The following is a 23763-nucleotide window of genomic DNA, read 5'->3' as shown; positions in this document are numbered from 1 at the left end:
TAAAGTGTTTTGTGATTTTGTCTGAGCTTCTTGTCCTATATCAAGAAAGTTGGTTAAAGGTTTTAGTGTTTTTCTTGGGAAGTCTCTGGTCTTTTTCCAAAGCAAAAAACAGTCTACAGTATCGAGATCTTCAGCCGAAGCAGAACATAGAGCTATGGCTCAAACCTGTGATGAAATTGCTTGGATTCTTGGTATTCTCAAATATTTAAATATTATGCATGCTTTTTCTGTTGATTTATACTGTGACAATAGTGTTCCACTTCAAATCGCTTCTAATCCTGTTTTCCATTGAAGAAGTACATATATTGAAGTTGATTGCCATGTGGTTCATGATTACATCGCCAAAGGAATTGGAACAGTGTTACGATATGTTAACTAAAAGTTTGAGTAGTAAGTCTCTCTAATATATTTGGTCCCTCATTAATCTTGTTGATTGGCCTTACAAGTGAGGGGGGTGTTGAAGAATGGTCACTTCTGAAGGCCTCAATTTTTTTTATTGGGCCTGGTTCTTCCAAAATAAAATTAGTTGGTTTATGCCTTATTTTCCTTTTTTTTTTTTGGTTCTCTATTGCAATCTAATAAAAGGGCCTGGTCCCTTTCTTTCTTTTTGTTTGGTTTTACTCTGGTGCAGGTCTGGTGAAATATAAGAATGGCTCATAGGGCAACTTTGCTATCATTAACGATGGCTTCACTTAAATTTCTATGCAACTCTTCGTTCTTTGTCCGACTCCGTTTGGATTTCTTTTCTCACTTTTCATCACCCTCTAAATTTTTTGTTTGTTCATGTCTTTCTTCCTTTCCTCTCATGGTTGAGTCTCAAGTCATTGCTAGCTCTCTTGAGCTTTGGTGAAGGTTGTCTTCTACAGGCTAGTACACGAGCTTCAACATGCATTACACTTGGAGCTTCAACTCTCTATGGTGCTCGATTTAATAATAACAACTTGGTTATGGTTGAATCCTAAACTTCAATGGTTTTATTGTTGCTTAATGTCTTTCTTTGATGTTTAAGCTTGTAACTGTATAAGTGTTTGATTTGTCCTTTGTGACTTAAGCCGCTCGCTGTAAGCCCGCCTACTCGTATACTGCCTTTTTTCGAGAAATAAATCTCTTGGAGTGTTGGCTGATCCGCACTCAATAACTTTGATGAGCATTGTGTTAGTTTAGTGTACAAAGGCACATTCCTTTATCACAATTACTAAAAGAGATGTAATACGTTGTCTTGATTGAATATCAAACTAAATATCTATTCTATTAAATCACCATTTTTAATCAATATTGAATTCCTTCACCCCAACTGGTCTTTGATTGAGAGTTCATTAGTTACTGATTTATAAGTTATAGCTGTAATAATTCCTAAGGAAGATAAAAAAAAAATATAGATATATACTTTTAAGGCTTATATATTGAAGAGGGAGGATAGGAATGTTTTTGTAATTTTAATTTTTTAATTTTTTATTTTTTATTTTTAATGTAAACAGATGCTCAACTTTATCTTGTTTATGTGAAAACTCAAAGAGATGATATACAATTTCTTTGTAACTTTAAAAGTTAAAGAAACATCTAAACTTCATGCATGCATGCATGCATGATTAACCTTTTTTTATTTTATTTGTAGCTATGGAATATATTACACGCATATATATATATATATATATATTCTATTTATCATATCAATTTGCCATCTAATAATAAAGCATGTGACTGTTCTTCCATGTTTGTTAAGGTACAGATGAAGTATAATTTTACTATTTGAATGTACATGCATATTTAATGTTATTCTTATAAAAGAATAAATATCTATTTTGTAGGATAAAACAATATATATAATATATTTTTAACAAAAAATCTACTAGCTATGTAAGAAAGCATGGTTTTAGGCTAATCTATGAAAGAAAGAAAGAACGGAGAATGCTCTCGTACATGTCTTTCCGCTCACTGAAATGTTAAACCTAAGAGAGAGAGAGAGGGAATAAAGCAAAAGATAACACACAGACAGACAGACAGCCTGACACAGACCACTTTGATCTTTGATCAATAATGTGATGTTCAAAGCAGCAGCCAAAATCCACCAACTTATCGTTTCATTTGTTTATCTGGGAGAGAGAACACATACACACACATTCGAGTAAGTAAACGAAGCAAAGAATAATAATCTCTTTATTAAAGGAGAAATGAATCCCCTTCCCCTTCCCCTTCCCCTTCTATGTATGTGTCTCCTTGCTCATTATATATAATAATAATAAAATCATTAGAGTCTGAGTCTGTAAATAGTAAACTTGCAAATCCAATCGATTTCGATATTCATAATTGTCATTCACTCGATATCAATGTCGTCATCACAAGGTTCTGTAGAGTTGTATTATCCCACAACTCCTCCCATCTTCACACAGCCTGCAGCTGATCATAACTCAAACAACAACGCCTCCTCCTCGTTCACGCCGGTTTTCATCGTTGTGGCCATGATCATCGCGCTCTCCGGCGTCGCTTGTGTCGTGGGGAGGCTCTGCATGACCAAGTGGCACGCCCGTGTTGCCAGGCTGCAGGAACCACGTCCGCACCTCCACTTCCACCGCCACCCAATCCCCGTTAAGTTGCACTTGCACGCCAATGCTAATAATAATCATAATAGGTTGGGGCCAAACCTGTGGGAGGCGACGCGGCATCCCGTGGCCAACAACAAGACGACGATGATGCTGGGACCGCATGAGGAGATCCAATTCCAATTAGACAAGAGAAGCAATCTTAAAGTGGCAACCAACAATGGAGGACGGAAGCCAGATGATCAGATAGCTCAGCATAATGGCGACCGTAGATCATCGCAAGTTAGATTTGCTGATAGATAATATGTACGGATCTGATGAATAACCAGAGGTATACTATTATCTCTATGCATATGATTTTTATGCTTTTTCTTTTTTGCTTTCCTTCTTGTTTGGATTTATTTATTTTCTTAATTGGATTTCTGTTACTCTTAGAATGGTCTCTTGGTTTCGTGATCCAAATCTATTTTTTTTTTGTCATTGTTTTTTTTTTTTTTTTACCCAAAAAAAATAAAAATTTCTATTTTTATCTATTCTCTTTAAAACACATGTCCGGTCAAATAAGGATACAATTGGATGACTGAGTATTTTTATTAAAAATTATAAGTAAAAATTATTATTGAGAATTATGGAAAAAAAAAAAACCTAGACTATGTTTAAATAAATGTTTTTACAGTTTTGAAAAAAAATAAAATTAAAATGATAAAAAAGTTAAGTATAAATATTTAATATAATAGTATCTTTGAAAACAACTATTGTTGATAAATAATATTATCTCCGTCTATTTACAAAGTTTGACATTTGTTTTTTACATGCTAATATTTAAATATTATTTATTATATCAAAATATAATACAAATGAAACGAAAAAGAAAAAATGCGCCTATTAGTGTCTTATAATAAAAATATAATGATATTTAGATGAAAAATTATACAAATATAAAAATATTTTTAATATTAAATACAATAATACAAAAGATAAATGTAAACTTATTAAGTGGACATGGCGAATATTAAAACTTGTATTTAAATTTATTTCTAGTATCTCTTATTGTCGCTATACCATTTGAAATATCTTATTTGTTTTTGTAGTAGATAGATAAAAAAAAAAAAAAAAAAAAAAGGGTAAAATACTTTGGTGAAATAGTTTATATAAAATTGTAAAAGTTTAAAATATTATTGAATTTAGTAGGATAAATAATAATGTGTTATGATGTTTTAATACATAGATAAAAAAGTGATAGTAAATTGTTAATTGGGTGAGAAACATGTACACTTGTGGTTGTTTCGGAGCATGGATTTTGAATTGGGATTTGAATAGTAAAAATTTTGAAATTAATAGTTGTATGATGTGATATAAATATGTGTTGATATGATATTTTGAATGTAAATGAAAAATAGGTATTTGATTTGATATTTTTTGGAAAAAAAAAAAGATGAATAGTAAATTTAAAATCAAATCCCCAAACAAACTGAAGGAATTAATTATATATGGTGGGATCTGTTCACCTTTATAAACCAATGAGAGATCCTACAATTTTTTAATTTGGGATATATTCAATATATTTTTTTTTAATTAAAACACAAAACAAACAAACCTCAACACTTAGGACTTTGCGCATTGTTTGTGAACTTATCCGTTATTGCCATGTAAAGAATTAAAATTAACATAATTCAACGTTACATGTATGTAAGGTAATAACAAATCGCTTTCTAAAATATTAAAAGAAAACGTCTTGATCAAGAGAGAAAAAAGAACAATAAAATTAAATATTCTATATTTGAGTTGAATTCTTCCACCAACTTGGCTTTGTTTATATAGAATTTTTGCATTATTTAATTTTTTAAAAACATTATATTAAATACTTTTTTCTTTTTTGAAATATTATATCGAATACAAATTTTTATTATTTTCAAAGTTCTTAAAATACCAAAACTTTATTGTCTAAGTGCATATTTGTTTGATTTTATTTTGAATGAATAATTATTTAAATAATATTTAAATATAATTTTTATAAAAAAAAACAATATTTTTTACTAAAAACAACATAAAATGGATAATAAAATTTTTTATTTAATATAAAAAAAAAGTCCTAAGAGCATCCGTCGTACTCATTACTTTTATTATCTTTTTATCTTTCTCATTCATATCATATTTATTTCAACATTCAAATTATTTTATTTTTCACCCTTACACTAAATTACCTCTAATACATTACCTTTAGTATTTTATAAATCTAAAATAATTTATTTATTTCTATATATTTTTATTATGTAATAATATATAAATAAGTTATTTATTTATACATATTTCTATATATTTTTATTATCTAATAATATTTTTATATAATAGCATTATATTTTAACTTTTAAAATATTAATCTATATAAATTTTAATAATTAAAATTATTCAAAATAAATAAATATATATTAATTAAAAATAATATAAAAATAATCATAATAAAATATAGGCAAAATAATATAAAATCCTCATGTGATTAGCTCAATTTGCTGAAAATCTTCGATGATCCGAAAATTCTATAGAACGGTTTCTAAAATGTTGCACATTCGTTCATTCTTTTTGAATTGCACTAACTAAATTACACGGACCGATATGCCCCTAACTAAATTACCTTTCTTCTTCCCTGTTCATGCACCGTCTTTTCTTCCCATCCATTTTTTCCCCTCTTCCCTCTTTCCCTCGTCTTCTTCTTCTCTCCATTTTGCATCTTCTTCTTTCTCTATCTACATAATTCTTCTTCTTCCTTCCCCTGTATATATATATATATATATATATTTCTCTATTTCTGTGTGTAAAATACATTATGCAACTCACTCATTATTCTAATTCAATTGTAACATAAAATCTGGTGAAATATAAATCAAAAAAATATATCATAAATCCTCAGTTCAAAACAAATACCGCAAATAATAACAAAAGTAGCAGTAGCAGCAACTACCAAGATTTTTTTACCATTCATAATTTTATGTCTAGTTGTATCTCTCATATATAGACACACACATAATCTCTAAAAATCCTTAACTCAAACACGCACAAAAATAGAATTTGAGAATGAAGAATCAATTAATGCTCAGAAGTCCCTGAGGATAAAAAAAGTGTAGAATTGAAACAATAAATTTCAATTAATATTAAATCAAATAAATTTCTTCAAAATAGAAGTAATGAAAATCACCCAAAGAATGTCTCGTCTCATATTTTCAATTCCATTTAGGCGTGATCTTGACAGCCCAATTTTGAAAAAATCATACCCGACCCGACCCGTAATCCGACCCATAACAACGCACAACTGCGGCAGATCTAGATTGGCAGTATGAGAGGTTGGTTTTCGGATCTGGGCGAACAACAAGAATATGTTGGTGGCAGTCCGACTAGGCGCGGGCGGTGGAGAGAAGAGGCTGAGGCGGCGGCTGGAATAGGAAGAAGCGAAACAATTTGATTTATCATTGTAAGAGAAAATCCAATGAGAATGGAAATCCCCAAATTCAGGCGCACAAGGAGAAGGAATGATAATTAGGTAAATTATTGGAGAATGAAGGTTAATTTTGTAATTTTCCTTCATTTACGCATACAATACAATCTCTGTTAAATATTAACGGTGACTGTATTTTTTGCAACATTTTAAAAACAACAAGTAAGTTTTATGGAATTTTCGGACTACGGGGGATTTTCAGAAAATTCACCAAACCACCGGGGGATTTTATGTTATTTTGTATGAAATAAATATATTACTGTTGAATACAAAAAATAATAATAATAATAAATAATGGCAGTAGGATTCTGGATGGGTCTGGATATAAGCCAAACGGCCTAGAAGTTTGGAAAAAAGAAGTCGCACAAGGAAGGATGATCGGCCGATATGGAGGTCGGACAGGACAAGGTCGGGCACGGAGATCGGACGTGATAAGGTCGGGCAAAGAAGAAGTATCGGCATACGCGAAGGTCTGTTAAGACAAAGGTCGGGCAGAAAAAAAGTATCGGCAGACGTGAGGTTTGTCAAGACAAAGGTCGGTCAAACAAGTGTCAAGAAGATAGTCTGTTGAACCAGTTGTCCATCTAAGGAGATAAGACAAACAGAACCGGTCGGTTGGTTCGCTGTCAGATGGTTCGTAGTCGGTTGGTCCGGTCGGATGGTCCGTAGTCGGTTGTCTCGAGGTCGGACCAAATGAGGTCGGACGGAGGATGGCTGATATGGCGGTCGGTTGAAAGAGGAAGTCTGGCGAGGAAGGACGGGTGATAGTGAGGTCGGTCGAAAGAGGAAGTCGGGCGAAGAAGGACGGCTGATACGGCGGTCGGTCGAAAGAGGAAGTCCGGCGAAGAAGGACGGCTGATACGGCGGTCGGTCGAAAGAGGAAGTCCGGCGAAGAAGGACGGCTGATACGGCGGTCGGTCCAAGAGAAAGTCGGGCGAAGAAGGATGGTTATTACGCAGGTCGGACCAAGTGAGGTCGGGCGAGGAAAAATGAGACGGGCGATACGAGGTCGGACAAGAGACCAGATGGTGGTCGCTTGATGGGGCGGCTGATGAATCGTTTGGTCTAGTGACCAGTCTAAGAAGCCAGAGGTTATTGCTGGGCGGTTGAGTAGTCGGTCGGGACCAGCCGCCCATTTAAGGCAATGAGGTTTTCAGAAGCGGTCGGCCGAGACAGTTGAGCGCTGTAACCGGCACGAGCGGTTGGTGAGTCGGTTAACACACGTGTCGACATAAGAGGACTTTCTGGGCGGTTGACAGCGGTTGCTATAACCGACCAGACGGCGGTTCAAACCGTTTCTTTGAAGGGTTATTTAAAGGATTCGGATCTGTTCTGAAAAAGCATCTTCAATCGACATCAAATTCAAGAGAATTGCTTTTGGGGATCACCACAGTCTTTAGTTTTATTTTCCTAGTTTATTTTCTGCACCGTACAGTGTTTAGTTTAGAGATTCCTAATCTCAGGCGCTAGATATATCAAATTCAAAGATAATTTCCTATTTTCGGATTTTACTTTCTATTGTTGAAAAAATACGTAAACAATTACCAATATAACTTAAGAATTATTATTTTTATTGTCAAATCGTGTCCAATAATTTAATTTAAAGACATTGAAAAAGATCATTATTTTCACTAGCTATTTTGTTTAATTAAATATGAAAAGGTAAAGAATTGGTTAATAAAATTTAAATATATTTATAGATAATTTATATTAAAACTTTAAAATTTAAAAATTTAAAAAAATTTTGGATGATTTTTAATTTATTTTTATTTCTTTGTTGAAGACAAATGTAATAAATTTTGATAACGGTATTTTTTATTAGAATAATAATAATAAATTTTGTTACCGTTAAAACTAAAAAGACAATAATAAAATATATTGCTAATCTGGAAGGTTGATTCATGTCATGTAAAATACATAGTTGGAGTAGGAGTTGGAGTCGGAGTCCGGGATCTCCTAAAACATGTGCATAGCGTTGAATAGTCAAACGTCAAAATAAACTAACCGATCCGTCCAGAAGCATCCATGAAGAGAACAAGCAAAGCAAACAAGAACGCGTATTGTCGTTTTTCCTTAGTCTGCAAAAAATGGCTGAAAAATTGACTTGTCTTTTTATAAATTATAATGAACATCCAGTCAAATATCTCCTTCGTGTTTTTTAATTTCTGCATTCAAACTTGTGCTGATTAAAGTTAATAGAAAAGTATGCCCACGTAGCTAATTATATATACATATATACATACAAATACCCATTACCTGAGTTCATCTCTTTATCCATTGGACCTCTGCCTTCGCTCTCATTTCCCGTGATCGATCACGTTTCTGCACTGCCAGCTTTAGGATCAATTGAAAAATTTCAGGGCTAGGTTGAGTTTGATTTGATTTGATCAGGAGATGGAGGTTAGTGGCGAAGAGAAGCTTGATTCGGAGTATGATAGATTAAATCTAGATTTTCAAGCTGCTCTCAATTTGGAAAGAGAGAATTCGAGTGACGACGAAGTTAGGGAGGATGAGGATGAGGATGAGGAACAAGAGGAGGAGTTCAGCTTTATCAATGGAGGAGAGCTGCCGTCGCCGGTGGCGGCGGAGGATGCTTTTTCCGAAGGTCGGATCAAAACGGTTTTCCCATTGTTCAACCAGGGTTTTCTGTTGCCCGACGACGATCCGAATTCATTAATTGAAAATTTGCCGATCAGGCCGGCGGTGAAGGTTTTTGTCGAAACAAGCGAAGGGAGCAGCGGTACGGCGGCGTCGGCCGCCGGAGAAAGTGAAATAAGCGGGCCGTACTGCGAGTGGTCGGATCGGAAGGCGGTGGAGGCGTCGGAGCAGGGCTGCAGCAACTGCAAGAAGAGCAACTCCACCGGATTCTCGAAAATCTGGCGGCTCAAGGAATTGAGGGGGAAGAGGTCCAACAGCGATGGAAGAGATGCGTTTGTTTTCTTGAACAGCACTCAGCCGCCGAAGAAGAAGGCGGAGGAATCGCCGGCGGCGGCGGCGGCGAGAAGTAGTGAACGGAAAGAGAAGGGGAAAAGGACGACGGCGTTGTCAGCTCATGAGGTGTACTTGAAGAGTAAGGCCAAAGCCGGGAAGGAGCGGCGGACGCCGACGTATCTGCCGTACCGGCCGGAGTTAGTCGGCTTCTTCACCACCCTTAACGGTGGATTGACCAAAAACGTGCATCCCTTCTGAGGAGCAACGCTCGGTTCTTGAAACTGATTTATTTTTTATTTTTTTATTTTGTAAATTTCAACATAATATTTGTACGTTTAAAGTGGAAAATAATTCGATACTTTCTTATTTGTAAACATGGGTATTGAATTAATACATCTTCAAGTATTCTTTTGTTAATAAAGAAACGACTAAGCCGATCTCCAATCCATTAACTCTATTTATTCAGTTTTATTTTCAAATATGCAATTACTATACTAATTTTACTCTAACTATAACTCAAATTTTCACTGTTATTATTCAAATATTCAATTTTTCTTATTATTTTAAACAACTTTTTATTTTTATAATTTTAAATAAAATTTTTAAAAAATTAAAAAAATAAAAATTAAATTTAAAAATCAAATTTATAATTAGTAAAAAATAAAAAAATTTTAAAAAAAATAAATAAAACAACACACCGTAAATGCATTTGCAACACAAAAAATGGTGTTGCACTGTAGCAAACACCAAAATGGTGTTGCAATTAGCGCTCGGTTGGAGACCCTCAGCGCTATAAATGGGGATGGAATGTCAATTCTGACGTTCCATTGGAGATGGCCTTAATAAATTACCATTGAAGGAAGAAGTTTTCTCCGGATCTTATATTATCGTCCTATTATTTTACATACAAGGTTATATTTACTTTTTCATATTCATATTTAAATACTTCTTCCATCCACCTCTAGGATTTATATTTACTCATTGTATTTAATATTAAAAATATTTTTATATTTGTATAATTTTTTGTATAAATATTTTTGCAATTTTTTTTTAATTTATACTATATTTTGATATAATAATTAATATTCAAATATCAACATACAAAAAATGAATGTGACCATGGAGCCGAACAAAGGTAGTATGGAGTATTATATTAATATATACTAAAAATCAAGAAAAATAGGAAAAAAAATACTTTTATTAATATTTTATAATACTAATATAATAATATTTATATAAAGAATTATACAAATATAAGAATATTGTAATGTCAAATACAAAGACTCAAAATACAAATATAACTTTTGCAGAAAAAACATAGAGAATATAATATAAAAAATATTTGAATGGATTTCTTTACCGTTTCAAGTTAAAATATATATATTTTAATATGAAATATAACCAGAATCATGTCATTCATATAAAAAATAATATATTTTTCGTCCTATGAAATTAGTTCAATTTTTCTTTGTTGATTGTTTCACCAAATTAGTTTTATTTCATAACAGCATATAATAATTTAAAATTACAAACTTAATTATATTATATTAAATTACAAATATTTTTCCTTTGCTTTTTTTGTCATAGATTTAAAAGTTGAGTTTGGTATTTGTTTTCTTTGGTAAAGATCGAGCAAGGGAAGCGATGTATTGAAAATTGAAAATGTAATGAAACGAAGTAGCTTATCTTACCTAGCTTTCTTTCTTTCATGGTCTTAACCCAAAGCAGATGAAATGTCTATTAAACTAACCAAGTAATTAGTGAAAATTGATGTTCTCCTCTGTAGAAGAAGTGTTGTTGTTCGATCGGCCCATAACCGATTGAGTTTAAAAAGAAGGTGTGATGGTGGTGATGTCGTGGGAGTGGCCATTAGGTACATTGAAGGCAAAACTAAAAAACTCAACTAGGAAGCAAACAAGGAACTGCGGCTAAAGAAGAACTCAAAAGAATTTTTTTATTGCTATGCTTTTTTAAGTGATGATACACACAGTAAAAAAAGCTAAGTAAAAAACAAGAATTAATCCTAAACTAATGCTAGCTTAAGTCGAGCTATGAAAAATACTCAGGGATTATGCCTAACATAGTTTTTGGCCTTAATTTGAATAAAATATGCCTTAATTTTTTTATTTATTTTTACAATGGATTAAACTATCAAACTCTCCCTGATTCATTGTCTTTACTTGATCTCACTAACACCAATTCTTTTTTGAAGCTCCAGGAATCGAATACGTCCACGTGGCTTTGTCAATATATCTGCAAGTTGATCATTGGTCTTGGTGTATTCAAGGATAATTTTTCATTTTTTGACACAATCGCAAATGAAGTGATATTGTGTGTCAATATGTTTACTTCGATCATAAATGATAGGGTTCTTACTGAGTGCTATAGCAGACTTGTTATCCACCCTTACTTTTGGTGCATGTACCTTCCATTCCAATAGTTTTTGCAGTAGTCGATAAAGCCATACGCCATGGCAGATGGCTATTGTAGCAGCAATATACTCGACTTTGCATAAGGAAAGAGCTCCAATCCACTATTTTTAAGATTGCTAAGAGATCGGACTACTGTCAAGGAAGAATAGGGTACCTGTGGTGCTCTTTCGACCGTCTAGGTCGCCAGCCACATCGTTGTCACTGACGCCTGACAAAGCCATTATTCATTCTTCTTCTCTTCGGTAGATAACACCAAAAGATCGTGTCCTAGCTATGTATCGGAAGATTCTCTTGACTTCAGTAAGGTGGTCATCCCGTGGATCTTCCATGAAACGACTTACATATCCAACAACGAAGGTGATGTCTGGTCGGGTGTGAGTTAGGTAGCGTAGACTCCCCACTATACTTTGGTAGTAGGTGGCATTCACAGGTGAAGTACTTGAAGCCTTGGATAACTTGAGCTTTTCCTCCATTGGTGTAAGGCAAGGATTGCAGTCGATCATGCCACTTTGCTTAAGAAACTTCTTGGCATAGGCACGTTAACAGAGTATAATCCATTCTGCAGCTTGGTTAACCTCAATGCCAAGGTAGTAGGTGAGAAAAATCAAGGTCAGTCATGCGAAACAAAGACATCATCTCACCTTCAAATTTGTCGATCCCAGCCTGACTTCTCCTAGTGATGATCAAGTCATCAATGTAGACACCGATGATTAGTGCTTCGCCATGTCCCGTTGAATATTTAAAGCATGCTCTTCTATGAATCGGAGGAATTCCAGGTCCTGAAGACAGTAATCCAGCTTGGCTGTCTAAGTGCACGTGGCTTGTCGTAGTCCGTACAACGCTTTGTGTAACTTTAGTACTTTGTGCTCCTGCTTGTCGAGGATGAATCCTGAAGGCTGTTTCACATAGACTTTCTCCACCAAGTCTCCATTAAAAAAGGCATACTTCACATCCATATGGTGTATGGGCCAAAGTTCGTGTCCTGCTAAAGCCAACACTAGTCATATCGACTCCATTCGTGCAACAAGGTCAAAAACTTCTTCAAAGTCGATCCCCTCGCATTATGCATATCCTTTTACCACAACTCGTGCCTTGTATTTTGTAATATCTCCGTGCTCATCTCTCTTTACCTTGAAGACCCACTTCAATTTGATTGTGTGATGTCCAACAGAAAGTTCAGCCAGCTCCCATGTATTATTTTACTCAATGGAGTTCATTTCTTCCAATATCGCTTGGTGCCAAGCTGGGTCACGTTCCGCAACATCAAACGTGGTTGTTTCCTCTGCACTACCATGTAGCTTTCCAGGTTCCTGCATAATATCACTCATTAACCTGAACCGCCATTGTGGTCTGCTAGAGTCAACATTATCGAGATTAGCCAAGGCTTTGGCAGTTGACGGCATAAAGTATACATTTGAGGATGATTCTGAGCTATTTTGTATTGCATCCTGGAAAGTTAGTGGTGATTCATCATGCTGTGGTGTTGGGTTCTGCCTTGGATGTAATACCCCGCAAAAATAATCGCTGGAAGTTCACCGAAACTTGTCAGAGTTGGACAAATTTTATTTTGGGCCTAATTTATTTTAAGCTTTTGGTGTAAAAAATTAAAGAATTGGGTTAACATTAGGAGTAAAATTGAGTTTGGACCTTTTTAGGCCAAAATAGAGTAAAATAAATAATAAAGGCCTAACTCTTTTATGTTTAATAAAGTATAAAATAAAATAAAACAGAGACGCGGTAGTATAAAATAAAATAAAATAAAATAGAGAGGCAGCAGCTAGTCGCCGCCCAGCGCCCTGCGCTTCTTCCTTGGAGGTTTTCTCTTCCAAAACTCTCCTCATCTTGGAAATTTTTCTTAAGGTAAGTGAGAGTAATCTTAGATATATGATATATTCTAATCCCTAGGCCCTTCTATTTATATTTTTCAAAATTATTTTCAAATAGGTTTGCCCTTAAAGTGTTAGGTTTTTCCAATTTCTTCTAGAAAATTGATTATAATGTCCCCTAGAGTTTATATGAAGATTATTTTAGTATTTTTTAAATCGGAAATCGTAGAATTTGTGGAATGGGTTTGAAACCCTAGTTTTACCCTAACCTAGTTATGTTTTTTTTTTTTTGGGAAAAGATTCATGCCTATTGGGATGAGCATATTATTCAAATGTTTATTTGGAGAAATAAAGTGAGATTATAACAAACTTTTAGGGTTCTAATATTCTACTTTTTAGTTGGTTAAATGTTGACCATTTGGATGATTTGAGGTTAAAGTTCTTTCTAAATTTTCCTAATAGCATGTTGAGTATTGTGTCAAATTGGTAATAGAAACTACCCGTCGAGTCCGATCAACTCGTCGATTGTTTGGATGATAAGGCATAGCCTTCCACCTCTGTACCTTGCAAACACATAAAGGTATACCGGTATTTTGAGATAACTATCTAACCTCGAAGTAGAACCCGAATGGGCTAGGCCGAGGGATAGAGATGACGGGTTCCCTTTTTGGTGATTCCGAGGTGCCCATTATTCACGATAAAAAGATCTTTAGACTGTCATCCGTGATGGAGGGATGGATTGCATACAATCACCTCTTGGTATGTTATATTGTAGATAGAGGGTTTTGGGCCGTTTGACGCCCATCGCAAACTAATAAATAAATTGACTTACGTGTACTTTGGGCTTCGAACCCTTAGATACACATTATGGAGCTTTCCATGAGGGTTGTGACCCTATGTTTGTTATGTGTAACTATGTGATGTGTCATACGAAGTAATAAGGTTGGAAAACCGGGTCGAGCCGGCCCTAGTGGAGTTTTGTTCGTGATGTGTTCATCACCATTATTTGAGAATGAAAAGGAGATATAAGAGAGACGCTAAAAGATTTGTGTGTGTGAGTTATCCTTATGTAATATGTGGCATTTTATTTAAATTATCTTCTTCAAATGATTTTTTGGCATTTACACCTGAATCGCGACTTCTACCGTATTAATTTATCTTTGATTAATTGCGCTTACTCAACCGTCGTGTTGACCCTCTTTCTACAACCTTTTTGTAGGTGATGGTGCTTCTATTATACCTAAATGATGCATCCACGTCATATGATCCATCGGGGGAACTAGAACTACTTTATCTTCTAGAATATTTTTGAAATCTATTATTAATGTTTAAGAGCTAATGTCTTTTGAACTAATTTTCGACTTATGCTTTTGACTCGAACTTTATTTATCTAAATGATAAGCCGGAGCGCTTTAATTTTAAGACCCTTTGTAATACCCCCATAGTTGAATAGTGATATGAGTTGAAGATGATGAAATACCCACGAGGTTGAATAAGAGGTTAAATGGATTAAATAAACTACTCATGTCAACAATGTGCACATTCTTTTTCGGAAGCCCTACTGAAAGAACTCTAGAGTTAAGCGTGCTTGCTCTAGAATAATTTGAGGATGAGTGACCCTCTGGAAAGTCTCTTAGGGTGCGTGTGAGTCCTGAAAGGACTCGTGTTGACCTATGGGGCCAGTCTACAATCTCGACATGCACGGCTATGCGTGGCTTGCGGGCGGGGTGTCACATCTATTTAGTTATTTGTATTCATTATTTTAGCCTTAGCGCCACAAGATATGGCTAATTGGTTGATGAATGAGCATTCTGGTGTGGTGTGGCGGTGACACTCTGGTTTGAGCCGGCCGAGGTGTTACAGTGGAGGTGTGAGTTGCTCTCCCTAGCGATAGTCTCTCGCTCGATGATGAAAGTTCCAGTGCTAGTTAAACCTCTTTGATCTTAAAATTTTTCCAATCCCATTTTGCCTTCTCATCAAATGCCACATTTCTGGAGACCTTCACATGTCCAATGCATCCGAATGTGCATAAAAAAGAAACATTTGGCTTATTCCCATGCCATGTTTCAAATGGAGTCATCTCATCTAGGCTCTTGGTCAGTGCTTGGTTCAGGAGGAATACTGCAGTGGTGATCGCTTATCCCCAAAATTCGGTCAACATTCCGTTCGCTTTCAGTAGACTTCGTGCCATACCCACGACGGTTTTGTTACATATTTAAACATAACTATTTTTTTGGGGTGAGTATGGTGCCGTGAGTTGTCGTACAATCCTTTTATTTTCACAGTATTGCCTAAATTTAATCGAATTGATCTCTCATACTCAATCTGTTTGTAAGGCTCTTAGACGTCATCCTGTTCGCACATCAACACCAGTATTGAACTTCTTTATGGCAGCCAAGGCTTGATCGTTTGGTTTCTAAGAGGTACAACCACATGTAGCGACTGGTGTGTTATCCACTAAAAGCAAGAAGTAGCTCCATGTTCCGTGTGTTCTCGGTGTGATTGGTCTACACAAATCTCCGTGCACCAAGTCAAGTAGACAGTCTACCCTATGGTGCGCTGCTTCTGAGAAAGGAGTACACATTTTCTTTCCAATGAGACAAAAAATACAAATTTCCTCAGGGTGATTGATCACCGGAAGCCCGTGTACCATGCTATTTTTAGGTAACTTTTGTAAAGCTTCAAAGTTTAGATGACAGTACAAGCATGCAACAACCATGCCTTGTCGTCTTTCTGCATCATTAGACACACCGGCCTTGCAATATTTAAATTTAAAGTATAGAAGTGGTTTTAATACGTATTACCTTGGCTAGCAGAGATGATCATGGTCGCGGATTCTCAGCACGCCTCCTTCTTGAATCAACACCTCACACCCGTGCTCATTAAGTTGCCCAATGCTTATAATACTATTATTTAGCCTCGGGATGTAGTAGACATCTTTGATCGCACGATGCTCTCAATTTTTGCTTGTGAACACCATCGCTCCGTGTCCATAAATCTTAACAATTGAACCATCGCCAAATTTTACTGACCCGTTGACACTTGTGGCCAACTCTGCAAAATGATCTTTGTTCCTGGTCATCTGGTTGCTATCACCTGTATCCAGATACCATACGTCACTGCAATACTTTCATACACTCGAGATTGACTTGGGTGCGTGATTCATCGAGCTCCACATAACAGAATTGTGGTGTCTTATTTTCCTCAGTGATAGAGCATACCGCAATGAGCAACGTCTGTTCCTCATCATCTTCCTTGAAAAGGTGTGCCGGCTTTCGCTGTGGATGCCGACATTCTCTTGCCCAATGACCCAATTTCCCACAATTGCGGCACTTGTCCCTGCTGGTCTTGGGTGGTCGTCAACCACGTTTCCCTCCGCTTCTAAAACGGCAAACATTATTTCATAATGTCTGTTCAGTGCTCCATTTTCCCCTATGTCGAGGCAACCATTATTCCTCAGTTAGTAAAAGCTTACCTTCTGGTTGTAGTTAGTGACAATGGATGTGAGAGACATCGATCTTCGGCACCTTTGAGACGACCTGTGACATCCTCAATGGATAGGGTAGAGAGGTCAAGCATGGTCTACATGGTGCATACAACATGGCCGAACTTAGGTGGGGCGACGCGGAGTTACTTCTCAACAGCCCTTTGTTTGTTGATGGGCTCGTGATGCTCTTCAAGTTGTCCAACCAAATAACTTAAGCGAAGTGCAAATCTTCCGGATCTTCACCTTTCTTGAATTTGATCGTCTTAAACTCGGCGCATATTTTCTGCAACTTCGCCCAATGTATGTGATTGGATCGAAGACGGCTACCTCAATTCTTTGCGCATCACTTACCTCACCACCCAGCCCGTACTTCAAAAGCATGGCAACCACTACGCACCGTGTCCTGAGTGTAATATGTATAATATGAGACAAATTATTTTCAACTAGAGACTACATTGGATTTTCTAATCAATATGCTAATTAAACATGCTGCCATAGAAACTCAAACAACTATTTCGTAACCAAAACTTCCTTTATGACTTGAAGACAATTGGTTGAGGCAGACCCAAACCAAATTGCCAATGGGAAATGCAATTGATTGTAAGTGCACAATATATATATATATATATGGATCTTAACATACTTCTTCCAAATGTTACAAACTTGAAGATAAACAATCCATCATCGTATTAGCATTGTTGATGGAAGCAACATTGATTGTTTGCTCTTTTCTTTGATTGGATGTTTTTTGCCTCTTCTTCCGTACACTCTCACTCACTCACTCACTCAATTTAATGAACTGAATGTACACGTATGTAGTCTTAGTCCAACTGACTGTAGGGTATCCATACATTGGATCATTAAACGACATATTTATAGTTTTTCATCGACAAATTAATTGGATCATTAAACGACACATTTATAGTTTTTCATCAAAAAATTAATTATATTATAAAATTAAAAATTTATAATTTTGATCGGAAAAATAAAAAAAATAAACAATGACAACTTTATACTTATGCTACATATTGATTACATTATTAAATGAAAAAGTTTTTATTTTAGCGAAAAATCTTTCATGTTTGTATTTTTATAATAGTTAGATAAAATATTATACATTTTTATTTATTAAATGTGAGAATTATACAGAAAAAGAATTGATAAATAACCTTAAAATTCAAACAAATAAAACATGCACAAAAATTTCCTGATTTTACACAGAGTCTAAGCCATAGACACACTCAGATTGTCCTTGTCAGCAACATACAAGTGAACAAACTTATCTATAAGTAAACCTACATATTAGACCTCACCTACCCTCTCAAGCTGTCTTTAAATAATTCGCCAAATCAGCCCCCAGCAATTACGCATAATTACTCAGACAGTCATCCATCAGAGGAAGAAGAATATGCAAATTGCTATCACTTGCTCAATTCTTACGAAATGGATAATCGCAAATCAATGGATGTTCCATGGACGTCCGAAAGGATCGGCAGAGTTTCTCCATCAGAGATAACTCTAGAGATCTGAAGAGTGGAGAGATTTCTGTCAAGGAAGTAACGAGATAATATTGCTGCAACACAATGAAGTGATGTTTCAATTGTTGTATATACATTTTTTTTTTTGTTTATGGGTTACAACTTTAAGGTTTTTGTTTATCGGTAACAACTTCAAGGGAGAAAGTTTGATTTCTCCGACATGGTTGCAGATTCTGAAATGGAGGGCGAGGATGTTCCCTCTACCACAATAATAGAATATGACAATAAGATGCTTATTAATAGATTAAGAAAGTTTTAGAAAATAAGATTCAATTAATTCCCGTAATTAGATATTGGATGTCTTTTATAAAAAACCTCTCAAATTAAACTTCCGTGGTTTGTAGGTCGATGAAAAGAATTGCTCAGATATTTATGCTCAAATTTTTGGACCTGAGCAAACATTCCTTGAACACGATTGCCACTCTGACGGGGACGATGCCGACACCCCCACGGAAGTGTGCAAAGAAGTTGCAGATAAGGGAGATTTGCAGGATGTTGTCTGCGGGGGCAATGCTGATGCTGGCATTGCAAGTCGGGTGAGATCTATGAGGTGGACCGTTACGGGGCCGCCGCTAGATTATGTTGAGGATGACTTGAGTGGCTTGTCCGATGATAAAATCAAGAGCTCTTCCAAAGATAATGGAGAAGATGAAGACTTCACTGTGAGGAAGAGATGGAAATCAACGAATAATAGAAGTGACGCTGCAAAGACAATGCGCTTGCGGGGACTTCAGGGCGGCACAACATTAGACCTTCAAAACGAAGGGCTGCCTGTGACATCCTCGATGGATAGGGTGGAGAGGTGAAGCATGGTCTACATGGTGCATACAACATGGCCGAACTCGGGTGGGGCGACGCGGAGTTACTTCTCAAAAGCCCTTGGTTTGTTGATGGGCTCGCCATGCTCTTCAAGTTGTCCAACCAAATAGCTTAAGCGAAGTGCAAATCTTCCGGATTTCACCTTTCTTGAATTTGATCGTCTCAAACTGGGCACATAGTTTCTGCAACTTCGCTCGATGTCTGTGATTGGATCGAAGATAGCTACCTCAATTCTTTGCGCAACTCTTTCCTCACCACCCAGCCCGTACTTCAAAAGCATGTCAAGCACTACGCACCGTGTCCTTAATGCAATATGTATCATATGAGACAAATTATTTTCAACTGAAGACTACATTGGATTTTCTAATCAATATGCTAATTAAATATGCTACATAGAAACTCAGACAACTATTTTGTAACCAAAATTTCCTTTATGACTTGAAGATTTGGTTGAGGCAGACCCATACCAAATTGCCAATGGGAAATGCAATTGATTGTAAGTGCACAATGTATATATATATATATGGATCCTAATATACTTCTTCCAAATGTTACAAACTTGAAGATAAACAATCCTTGATCGTATTACTTCTAAAACATTAGCTTTGTTGACGGAAGCAGCATTGATTGTTTGCTCTTTTCTTTGTTTGGATGTTTCTTGTCTCTTCTTCCGTACACTCTCACTCACTCACTTACTCAATTTAATGAACTGAATGTATACGTATGTAGTCTTGGTCCAACTGACTGTAGGGTATCCATACATTGGATCATTAAATGACACATTTATAGTTTTTCATCGACAAATTAATTGGATCATTAAACGACACATTTATAGTTTTTCATCGACAAATTAATTGGATAATTAATGACACATTTATAGTTTTTCATCAACAAATTAATTGGATCATTAAACGACACATTTATAGTTTTTCATCAAAAAATTAATTATATTATAAAATTACAAATTTATAATTTTGATCGAAAATATAATTATATTGTTATACAACAACTTTATACTTTATGCTACATATAGATACATTATTAAATAAAAATATTTATATTTTAGCAAAAAATCTTTCATGCTCGTACTTTTTATAATAATTAGATAAAATAATATACATTTTCATTTATTAAAATGTTAGAATTATATAGAAAAAGAATTGATAAATATCCTTAAAATTCAAACAAACAAAACATGCACAAAACTTCCCTCATTTTACACAGATTCTAAGCCATAGACACACTCAGATTGTCCTTGTTAACAACGTACAAGTGAACAAACTTATCTATAAGTAAACCTAAATATCATACCTCACCTACCCTCTCAGGCTGTCTTCACATAATTCCCCAAATCAGCCCCAACAATTACGCATAATTACTCAGACAGTCATCCATCAGAGGAAGAAGAATATGCAAAATGCTATCACTTGCTCAATTCTTACGAAATGGATAATCGCAAATCAATGGATGTTCCGTGGACGTCCGGGAGGATCGGCAGAGTTACTCCATCAGAGATAACTCCAGAGATTTGAAGCGTGGAGAGATTTCTGGCAAGGCAGTAACAAGATAATATTGCTGCAACACAATGAAGTGATGTTTCACTTCTTGTATATACATATTTTTTTGTTTGTTTATGGGTTACAACTTCAAGTTGTTTGTTTATCGGTAACAACTTCAAGGGAGAAAATTTGATTTCTTTGACATGGTTGCAGATTCTGAAATGGAGGGCGAGGATGTTCCCTCTACCACAATGATAAAATATGGCGATAAGGTGCAAATTAATAGATTAAGAAAGTTTTAGAAAATGAGATTCAATTAATTCCCATAATTAGATATTGGATGTCTTCTATGAAAAACCTCTCAAAATTAAACTTATGTGGTTTGCAGGTCGATGAAAGAATCACTCAGATATTTACGCTCAAATTTTTGGACCTGAGCAAACTGTTCTTTAACACGATTGCCACTCCGACGGGGACGATGCTGACACCCCTGCAGAAGTGTGCAATGAAGTTGCATGTGAGGGAGATTTGCGGGATTTTGTCTGCGGGGGCAGTGCTGATGCCGGCATTGCAAGTCGGGTGAGATCTATGAGGAGGACCAGTATGGGCCCGCCGCTAGTTTATGTCGAGGATGACTTGAGTGGCTTGTCCGGTGACAAAATGAAGAGCTCCTCCGAGGATAATGAAGAAGATGAAGACTTTACTGTGAGGAAGAGGAAGAAATCAACGATAATGGAAGTGACGCTGCAAAAGACAACGCGCTTGCGGGGCTTCAAGGCAGCGCAATGCATACATCATGGCCGAAATTGGGTGGGGCAACGCGGAGTTACTTCTCACCAGCCCTTTGTTTGTTGATGGGCTCGTCATACTCTTCAAGTTGTCCAACCAAATAGCTTAAGCGAAGTGCAAATCTTCTAGATCTTCACCTTTCTCGAAATTGATCGTCTCAGACTCGGCACGGAGTTTCTGCAACTTCACCCGATGTATGTGATTGGATCGAAGACGACTACCTCAATTCTTTGCGCAACTCTTTCCTCACCACCCATCCCGTACTTCAAAAGCATGGCAACCACTACGCACCTTGTCCTGAATGTAATATGCATAATATGAGACTCATGATTTTCAACTAGAGACTGCCTTGGATTATCTAACCAATATTCTAATTAAACATGCTGCCAATGAAACTCAGACAATTGTTTTGTAACCAAAACTTCCTTTATGACTTGCAGACAATTGGTTGAGGCAGACCCAAACCAAATTGCCAATGGGAAATACAATTGATTGTGAAGTGCCAAAAATATATATATATACATATATGTATACAGATCTTAACATACTTCTTCCAAATGATACAAACTTGAAGATAAACAATCCATCATCGTATTATTTCTAAAACATTAGCTTTGTTGACGGAAACAGCATTGATTGTTTCCTCTTTTCTTTGGTTGGATGTTTCTTGCCTCTTCTTCCACACACTCACTCAGTCACTCTCTCAATTTAATGAACTGAATGTACACGTATGTAGTCTTGGTCCAACTGATTGTAGGGTAGCCTTACTTTGGATAATTAAACGACACATTTATAGTTTTTCATCAAAAATTTAATTATATTATTAAATGAAAATTTATAATTTTGATCGTGAAAATAATTATATTATTATATGACAAGTTTATACTTTATGCTACATATCGATTACATTATTAAATGAAAAAATCTAAGTTTTACCGAAAAATTTTACATGCTTGTATTTTTATAATAGTTAGATAAAATATTATACATTTTTATTTATTAAATGTGAGAATTATACAGAAAAAAAAATTGATAAATAACCTTAAAATTCAAACAAAGAAAACATGCACAAAAATTTCCTGATTTTACACAGAGTCTAAGCCATAGACACACTCAGATTGTCCTTGTCAGCAACATACAAGTGAACAAACTTATCTATAAGTAAACCTACATATTAGACCTCACCTACCCTCTCAGGCTATCTTTAAATAATTCCCCAAATAATCCCCCAGAAATTACGCATAATTACTCAGACAGTCATCCATCAGAGGAAGAAGAATATGCAAATTGCTATCACTTGCTCAATTCTTACGAAATGGATAATCGCAAATTATTGGATGTTCCATGGACGTCCGAAAGGATCGACAGAATTCCTCCATCGGAGATAACTCCAGAGATCGGAAGAATGGAGAGATTTCTGGCAAGGCAGCAACGAGATAATATTGCTGCAACAATAACGAAGTGATGTTTCAATTCTTGTATATATAAATATATTTTGTTTGTTTATGGGTTACAACTTCAAGTTGTTTGTTCATCGGTAACAACTTCAAGGGAGAAAATTTGATTTCTCCGACATGGTTGCAGATTTTGAAATTGAGGGCGAGGATGTTCCTGCTACCACGATGATAAAATATGATGATAAGGTGCTAATTAATAGATTAAGAAAGTTTTAGAAGATGAGACTCAATTAATTCCCTTAATTAGATATTGGATGTTTTCTATGAAAAACATCTCAAAATTAAACTTCTGTGGGTTGTAGGTCGATGAAAAGCATCGCTTAGATATTAATGCTCAAATTTTTGGACCTGAGCAAACAATCCCTGAAAACAATTGCCACTCCGACGGGGACGATGCCGACACTCCGCAGAAGTATGCAAAGAAGTTGCATATGAGGGAGATTTGCGGGATGCTGTCTGCGGGGGCAGTGTTGATGCCGGCATTTCAAGTCGGGTGAGATCTATGAGGAAGATCATTACGGGCCCGCCGCTAGTTTATGTCGAGGATGACTTGAGTGGCTTGTCCGGTGACAAAATGAAGAGCTCCTCCGAGGATAATGAAGAAAATGAAGACTTTACTGTGAGAAAGATGAGGAAATCAACGAATAATAGAAGTGGCGCTGCTAAAGACAACGCGCTTGCGGGGCTTGAAGGCGGCGCAACATCAGACCTTCAAAACAAAGGGCTGCAATGACTTCTCCTAGGAGGAAGACGAAGCAGAGGAGGGTGTCAGAAAATGCACGAACCCGCCCCGCCTCGGTCTCGAAAGCTGCACAGACCAGCAGAAACGGCGATGATGGAGAAGAGATGCCGTAATAGCTCAAGGAGAAAACAAAATTTATGACGGGGGCCAAACCGAAGGATTTTAAGACTAAAAAATTCGACATCTCTAAGATCTTAGAAGGATCTGTTATCG

At 35.9% G+C, this 23763-nt stretch overlaps 2 protein-coding genes across 2 annotated transcripts; both read left to right on the top strand.

The window, feature by feature from the left end:
* The first annotated feature begins 2259 nt into the window (after positions 1–2259).
* LOC127263369 (uncharacterized) lies at positions 2260–11265 on the top strand. The gene is made up of 2 exons (XM_051292357.1): positions 2260–2871; positions 11174–11265. Exon 1 carries the CDS (start codon positions 2328–2330, stop codon positions 2841–2843), a length of 516 nt encoding a protein of 171 aa, XP_051148314.1. The 5' UTR covers positions 2260–2327; the 3' UTR covers positions 2844–2871; positions 11174–11265.
* LOC127263976 (uncharacterized) lies at positions 8425–9219 on the top strand. Its single transcript, XM_051293300.1, has one exon. The coding sequence runs from the start codon at positions 8425–8427 to the stop codon at positions 9217–9219; it is 795 nt and encodes a 264-aa protein (XP_051149257.1).
* Positions 11266–23763: the final 12498 nt, after the last annotated feature.

This window comes from Andrographis paniculata, unplaced genomic scaffold, assembly GCF_009805555.1.
Source record: "Andrographis paniculata isolate CXL003 unplaced genomic scaffold, ASM980555v1 Contig69END, whole genome shotgun sequence".
Taxonomy (NCBI): domain Eukaryota; kingdom Viridiplantae; phylum Streptophyta; class Magnoliopsida; order Lamiales; family Acanthaceae; genus Andrographis; species Andrographis paniculata.
This window is presented reverse-complemented; position numbering and strand designations above follow the sequence as displayed.